Raw genomic sequence first — 8,196 nt, 5'->3', positions numbered from 1 at the left:
GTTTTTTATGTTATTTCATATGTTATTTCTTAGCTGCAAACTCGGTCGTGATCGATCGTGGGATGGCGCGATTCATTAGGATTTAAGCGAGTTTTGTGGATCTTTTTTCAGTTGTAACAAACTCCTGGAGTTCGGAGTATAAATAATAGAAGAGAACCGAGAAAATGCGGCCAGGTTTTACGCAGCGCCAAACTCTGTTTCCTCTGTTCGTCTTCAGTTTCATCAGTTACTGTAGCAGTCTGAAAACTCTCGTTTCTTCAGAACGTGGGAGTGATACACAGAGCTGAGTGGTGAGGTTTGAGTGCTAGGTTAGCCAATTTCCAACAGGGGACTGGGGCGTCGGCGCCGGATGGGGAAGACCTTGGCTCCGGCGGCGACTGGGGACGGCTCCGGCCGCGCGGATGGGGGTGGGGAAGACGTCGGCTCTGGCCGCGGCGGATGGGGGTGGGGAAGACGTCGGCTCCGACAGGGGCAGTGGTGGAAAGCAGCGGCGAAAGGGGAAGACCTCGGCTCCCGCGGCGGCTTGAGAACTCGTCACCGGCCAGGGCAGCGGTCGAAGGCGGCGGCGGCAGCAGGTGGAGCGAGGAGGAGTGTCACCGGTGGGGATAGTGGCAGAGTAATGCAGCGGCAGCCGGGATTCGGGCGAAGCGAGGAGGAGAGAGAATGCGCACGGAGAGAGGAGCGAGGAGCGAGGAGGAGGGAAATCGCGCGCGGGGGGCGGAGTCATCGCGTGTGGGGGACAGAGTCACCGTGCGTGGTGGGGGGACGGAATCGGTGGGATGGGATTGGCGATTAGATGAGATGCAGATGGACGGCTGAGATTAGATGGATTTATTTCACCTGTAGGATTGGAGGGGTGAACTCCTCCTTTTTTATATTAGTATAGATGGACATGAGGTGTATAAATACTAAATTAATACTAAGTTAATTTGAGGTTGTTGAGATCATGCTATCATTACTAAAATTATGGACTCAAGTGACATTGTTGTAATGAAAATCCAAGGAGACAGGACCCTATAGGATATATGTGGCACTTACAATTGCTGGTTACATAGAAAACTGCTGAAGCTGGAAGGATCGCACAAAAAAATTGCTACGAGTCACTCCATGCTGCATATGATAAAAAAAATATCTTTATCTAAATCAATGCTTCTCTAAATCTTAAAGTTCTCTATGAAATCACATGCCTGTCTATAGGATCAACTAACTTTCCATATTTTTTTTACTTCCATGAATTACCTGCAGCAATTCTTCATCTCGTTGCTTAATGCAAGTTATCAGATCATGTCCACAAAATGCGCTGCTTATAAATCATTGCATCATTGAAACTTGCTCGCAGGTATGAATTATCTGCAATGATTCAGTGAAGCAAGTTTACGGCTCAGTTTTCCCTGGCACAATATAAAATGAGAAGCAATATGAAATATAAAGCTATTGGATACAGGCAAGGTAACATGAATAATCACAGAACAGAAAAATTGGAAAACAAAAGGAGCATAATACGAATTGTATAGTTTAGCAATAGAAAATGATTTCTTTTGTGCATACCAAGAAAATTTCCCATGGAAGAAATACCTGCGACTAAAATCAAGGAGTCAGTCATGCGAAATAGGATAATTAATCTGCTAGTGCAATAGTGTAGTATGGGGAAAAAAGGAGGAGCAAATTGGGATACAAAAATCTGTTGGAAATTGACAATTGACCACCAAACACTGGGATGTACTTATATATTGCAGAGAAGATAAGAAGTGAAGAAAGCAAAATCGAATAATCCAAACTACAAATCATAAAAGACAGAGATGGATAAACGGGAGCGGGAAGCCAGCCGGGCGGTTTCCGTTTCTTGTGACACCTGAAGGAGGCGAGCAGGCGCTAGGCGGGGATGCGGTGGGAACCTCTACAGTGGGGGAATCGGAGGAAGGGGAACCGGCGTTGCATCAAGCATTGGCTTGGGTTTGGCAGTTGGGCTTCAAGGTTGGCCCATATGATGCATACGTACTGATATAGCGTTGGATCGATCTGCTGCAGCCTGCATCTCAACAAATCACAAATGTTTATCTGGCATCCAACGGACATAACAATTTAAATATTTGTGACAATAACTGGATCAATTGTATAGGTATATATATAGGATGTCTGGAGGAGGACTGAAGGTGTGACAGTGCCCACGCCAAAAGAAGGACGATGAGAGTGTCGACAGCGAAGAATAGGTGTTAAGTGAGATTTAAGGTTCTTACTAATTTAGACCATAGTAGAAGCTCCGTTGAACTTTTTTTTTTTTCCTTCAATCCCAACAAAAGTTGTTTGAGCTGTGTATAAGGAGATAGGAAAAAAAAGAGTTCACTTGTAAATATTTGACCAAACTGTAATTGAAAAGGAAAAAAGCCACGATCTTGTGCGTTTCTATTTGGAATAGTAGTAGAAACGTCCGTGGCACTGGAGTGTGGGACCCACTGTGTCAGGTCGTAGTCCAGTGCTCTCCCCCATCCATCCTCCATCCTTCATCCGCCGCGACGAAGAGAAAATCCATCCATCCATCTCCCACCACCACACCTTCTCCCCTCCCGCAACCACCGCTCCTCGCCGCCCTCGGATGCTCCCGCCGCCGCCTCCGCCGCAATCCGAGTCCTCGGCGGCGGCCGCGCTCTAGCCGCTCGCTCGCTGTTGGCACAGTCCCGGAGCGGAGCCGGAGCGCATGGCGGAGGCCCTCCTCCCCCTGCCCCGGCGCCTCGTCGTCACCGCCTCCACGCCCGCGTGCTCCTCTGCCTCCTCCTCCACGTCCCCCTCGCCTCACTGCCTCCTCTCGCGCGCCCACCCGCGCCCGCCGCGCTTGGCCGCCCCCTCTCCCCCGCGCCACCGCCGCCTCAAGGTACGTGTGCTGTCCCCCCTTCTCCTCTCTTCTGTTCGTCGCGCTAATTGTGTAGGGTTTTTCGGAGGTCAATTTGTTGATTCTACGCGACCCTGTAGATCGCTATAGCACCACAAACGGCTTTGCGTTTGGTGTGGATTGGGGAAGGAAAGGCTTACTACTACTACTAGCTTTTATGTGTTTTGAGGGGTTCAAAACTTGAAATTGAGCCAAACAAGTCTCTCAAAATCATGCATGCTTCATCACCTAGCATACCATAAGTGCCATTGCAGGGTCTTTGTACAGTATCTCTGTTGCTTGATGTCAATTGAAATGGTACATGTTATGATGGAAAATGCATGGCAACTTGGTATTTTGAAGACCGCAGTTTTTCACCTCGAAATGGGTTCTTACATCATTCTTTTGTGGATTTTAGATTAGACTTTGCTCCACGATTACTTTATTCACGCCAAAACATGCATAAGCTTTTGCATTTATGTTTATACGTTATTGTTATATATTGTATTGTGCTTGTTTTATTTAGCCGATAGGAATCACATTAACAATTAACATCTTTCTCCTTTTCTGCCAGGATTTTATATATGTTTTGGCAACTGTGAGTGGTATGAACTAACTATTGAACTTTCAAAACGTGTCAATTTGTCCTTTCTTGAGATTTTTGTGGATGTCCTACTAGTTTATCTTGAGTTTACGTGCTTTGGAGTTCGTATGGTATTGGACAAGTTTGCCGCTGATGTTTTGATCGTTTTGGTTGATCTTGCGCTAGGCCCATGCAGCCGTCTCAGACAAAAGTGAGCAACCAAAATGGTGGGAGAAGAATGCTGGTCCAAATATGATTGACATCCACTCCACACAAGAGTTCTTGGATGCACTGAGGGATGCAGGCGACAGGCTTGTAATTGTGGAGTTTTATGGAACTTGGTGTGGTTCTTGCAGGGCACTCTTCCCAAGGGTATTTCTCATTTCCTACTGCTGCCATGAGTATAACTATTTGCCGTTTTGATCTTCTCCTTGATACAATTCTGAAATTTCTCATGTGAGCTTTATCAAATTTCCTTGCATAGTTAGATTAATAATTGATGTTTAGCATTATATGGGTTTAGATTGGTACTCTTAAGCTCTAAAGAAGTGCGTGAAAGAATCATGTGGCTTGGTCTTCTCATGAGATGTCAAAATTAGGATGGAGTCATCCAAAAAGGGTAGTATTGATTTTCTGAATTGTGAACATACATGATTAGCCGAACTCACTCTTCTTTATTCAGTTTTTATATCTTTCATGCTTTGAACTTTTGGTCTTGTTTTATAGAGTACAAATTACCTATTCATCTGCGGTTGTCATCCATGCTCATGCTTATTGATGTGTTTCCCTAGTTGGTATTGGTGAAAGCGCTCGAATGTGGGAATTCGTCTGCAAATAGTCGAATATATGTTGTGCTTTTGGGGGGAACTATGTTAGGCTTGTTTCCAGGGCATGCTAGCTTCTGCTATATCTAGCTCTTCTTCTATTCTCTGACTTATATTCTGCAGGTTAGACCATCTTGTTAGTATTGCTTCAACAGTGTAGGTGTAGGGGTAATGCAACATTATTTACCAATTACCATATACAGAAGAAATGTTTAGGAGTAATCAATAGTTCAATACCCTTTTTTTCTTTTCTTGTAAACCGTGTAATGCCTCTAATGAACAGAAGGGAACCCAAACTGGAGTCATATGGCCTCCAAGTTATAATCAACAAACATGCATAGGTTGTATAATTGCATCCATGCACTTGGTTTTGTATCATTTGGACCATATAGAAGAGCAGCACATACAGCGGCCTAATGGGAGTTGCATATGGTGTGTTTTTCCTTTTTTTTTTTTAATTTACTGGGAGGCTATTTTAGCCCTCTGAACTTGAATGCTTCTGCAGATACCCAAATAAGAGGCCTCTGGTCCTTCTTGTAGAAGCTTATGCTGCCCATATGCTGACCAGGCGACAATAAAAAGGCCAATACCTGAAGTGCTTGAAACTTGTGAGCACCATATATTACATGTGTAACTGTATTCCCCAAAACTGTCATCTTATCATATCTCTAGAGCATTTGCCCTATTTCAGAATTAGGTCTCTTCCTTCTTTGCATCCAGATAAAGGTTTCATAATGCCCTTTCTGTGTTTAGTTACTAGCATGGAACTGATGGATTATTGTTGAAATCGATGGCTGTTAACAACTTAACATCTGTGCATGACAGTATGGCAAGCTTGGTGCATTGTGCTTTAGTAACTAGGTTCTTTTGCTCAGAACCATGATTGGGTTGTGCTAGCTAGCTGAAGGAAAAAGGCTACTTCATTACCATCACGAGGCAACTCATGTTGCTCTGGCCATTCAACTAGGGCTAACAAATAAGCTTCCCTTTGGACTGCTACATCACACTTCAAGGTGTTTTATCATGATGTATTTTGAATGTTTTAGGAAGGCCTTGTTCTCAGAGAGACAATTTTAGGGACGTCGATAATGATAATGGGGAACATTATAATCTCCTCCCATGCATCTTTTTTTGCCCTTGTCCTACTTGTTTTCATGGATAAAATAGTTTTAACATTTCCATCTCACCCAGCTGACTGTTATATTGCGAGGACTTCCTTAGAGTGTGTTGCTTAAACTAATGTGTTCTTTATTGTTTTGCAGCTCTGCAGAACAGCTGTGGAGAATCCTGATATCTTGTTCTTAAAAGTAAATTTTGATGAAAATAAACCTATGTGCAAACGGTTGAATGTGAAAGTCCTTCCTTACTTCCATTTTTACCGTGGAGCTGACGGGCAATTGGAGGCGTTCTCATGTTCCTTGGCGAAGGTAAAGATGCACCAGTGCGTTCATAAGTTAATTTGCTTCACCTTTCAAGTAGTTAATCACTTAATCTTCAATTCTTCATAATAGTCGGTTCAAAAAGGCATTTTTACTTTTTGAACAACCCTCTCATGGGACATGGGTTAGCTGGTCATGTGTGTACCAGCAGTCGGCATGCTAACCCACCGCTCATGCTCCTCAACCATGTTCCTTGATCCAGTGAACCCGGACTGAACAGCCCCAGTTGTAATGCAATAAATTGTCCACCTGCAGCTTATGTATATAAGGCTCATTTTATAATATCACGTTATTGTTTTGGCCAGTCACTGTCAATTTCAGAAACTCAAGTTTTCCTTGGTGATAATTCTTTTCCCTGAAGTACATTTCCTCTCTTTTTCTGATGGTATAGAGAGTGTTCTGTAGTGAAACATTAAGGGTTTATATCTGCTTTTATGTGTGTTTCCACTTATCAGAAACTGTTCTTGCTTGCAGTTTCAGAAACTGAAGGATGCAATTGCTGTTCACAACACTGCTCGCTGTAGCATCGGTCCACCAGTCGGAGTTGGGGATGTGCTGGATAGCCCTGAGGAGAAACCTGCAGAAGCTAGTCCCCGGTAGATTGGTTCTGTTACAGTGCGTCTCGCTCTCCATTGCTATATCTGCTCATTTTTTTTACCTCGATAGATCTTACTGTAACCAACTCAGGAGAATATTCAGTTTTCCTGGATAGGGGTGGGCAGGCAACGGGCCAGCACCAGATGTTGTAAGCATTACTGTTTAATTTTTTTGAGAAAGAAAAATCGTGTATTATAGTGTGTCAACTTCTTATGCTTGTCTAAAAGAACCATAGAGTTGTACATCATTTTAGCGGAAGAATTCTTCATTGGGCAATTAGACCTCATTCTGGGATTGTTTCTGAAATCAATCTGTTGGAGTTGGGCCACATTCACATTTGCTAGGTATTGGCCAAGGGTGAGGAAAATCAGTATTTGCATGTATTGGAAACTGAGATTTAAAACTGCATTCAAATTGACATAAAAATAAATAAAAATATTTTGCAATATATATTATTCTGTTCTATATATGGTTCCACGAAATATTAACTTAAATCATGGTTTGTATAAGCAGAAGAAACGATAATTTTTTATATAGACAGTCAGCCTCTTTAAGTACGTAGTTTGAAGGTTAATGTGAGCTGAAAACACTTATATAGTTTAGTGCTTTGGAGAAATAGTTCGAGGGAGCAAGATCCACCTTTTCCTATTGTGAAGCATTTATCTAGATAAATCTAATATAAGAGCTTTCATATACTCATAGAACAAAATTAAACAGTTTTCAAACTCATTAACGGTAGGACTTTGCATTTCAAAGGTTGATATAATTTGTGATGATAATCATATATTATGCACATTGAGACGCTGAGAAAGAAAATATTTATGGTGTAGGGGGCGCAAAGCCCTTTGGTTAGAGCTTGCTTGTTAGTTTCATGTACTGATGCTTTCAATATTTTTCTTTGCCAAATTTGCCCAAGAATAGTACTCCATTACTCCATTAGTTTGATGTCACAGTGGCTCTAATCGTTTGAGGGACGGTTGATATGCCGTAGGAAAATGAACGAAGCAAAAGTAGAGTAACCCTAAAATTAAGTTTAGAAACTAAATTTAATTTGGTAGTATTCATGGGATTGATTATTGACGTGGTTATTGCCACTAATATGCCTACGAACCAATTAAACAAGCACATAACTCAATCAAACTTAGTTTAATTTTGAAGTGTGTTGATCCCACGGGCATGGACTAAACAAACAATAGCTATAATGCATGGGAAAAATATAAGGTGGAAACTGTGTGTGTATATATATATATAGTCTAGTACAAACCTGAAAACTACCGTTAGATTAAAAAATGGACGTCTCGGATTCGTTACTCCTAGTAAAATTTTTACTGCTGAGTAAATCTACGAGTAAAATTTTTACTCGCAGCGATGTGGACAAATATCATACCTCTATTTTTGATCCAACGGTAGTTTTTAGGTTTTCAATGATTTGCAATAAATATTTCCCATAATGCATGGTGTAATGCTACATGATTGATTGGTCCGCTGGAGCAGCACATTGCCATGGTGCTACGTCGTTACTACTCCATAACAAAGTCTGACTAATAATATATGTCAAAGTTGTCTTCACTATCGTAGTGTTATTTTAACTACTAACGTAATCAAATCACATTTTACTGGAGTGGAAGGGAAAAGTCAGCTTCAAAGCACACACCTTTCAGAGTCTTCTAAATCCCTTTAAATTAAAGCCAGTCCCATTAAACTCGGAACTTGTAAAACTATGACAAATCATATGTCAATCTGTAATTTGGGAGGCTTCTTTCCCCCATTTCAAACACAGACATTTCCTGTCGTTGTGAGGTTTGATCCCAAAGTAATTAATTGTGCACGTTTGCACGTGCTCCAACTAATTAAGCATGACGTTGATCTTATCATTAGTTTGCAAAC

The 8,196-nt window shown here is 42.0% G+C and overlaps 1 protein-coding gene across 1 annotated transcript; it reads left to right on the top strand.

The window, feature by feature from the left end:
- The first annotated feature begins 2,517 nt into the window (after positions 1-2,517).
- Positions 2,518-6,515, top strand: LOC127775165 (thioredoxin-like 2, chloroplastic). The gene is made up of 4 exons (XM_052301486.1): positions 2,518-2,869; positions 3,636-3,821; positions 5,536-5,700; positions 6,187-6,515. Exons 1-4 carry the CDS (start codon positions 2,696-2,698, stop codon positions 6,310-6,312), a joined length of 651 nt encoding a protein of 216 aa, XP_052157446.1. The 5' UTR covers positions 2,518-2,695; the 3' UTR covers positions 6,313-6,515.
- Positions 6,516-8,196: the final 1,681 nt, after the last annotated feature.

Source organism: Oryza glaberrima, chromosome 5, assembly GCF_000147395.1.
Source record: "Oryza glaberrima chromosome 5, OglaRS2, whole genome shotgun sequence".
Classification (NCBI taxonomy): Eukaryota; Viridiplantae; Streptophyta; class Magnoliopsida; order Poales; family Poaceae; genus Oryza; species Oryza glaberrima.
This window is presented reverse-complemented; position numbering and strand designations above follow the sequence as displayed.

Coding starts and splice junctions, on each gene's coding strand:
- LOC127775165 (XM_052301486.1), top strand. CDS start 2,696: ATGGCGGAGGCCCTCCTCCCCCTGCCCCGGCGCCTCGTCGTCACCGCC. Junction 3,822..5,535: donor GCAGGGCACTCTTCCCAAGG/GTATTTCTCATT, acceptor ATTGTTTTGCAG/CTCTGCAGAACAGCTGTGGA. Junction 5,701..6,186: donor TCTCATGTTCCTTGGCGAAG/GTAAAGATGCAC, acceptor TCTTGCTTGCAG/TTTCAGAAACTGAAGGATGC.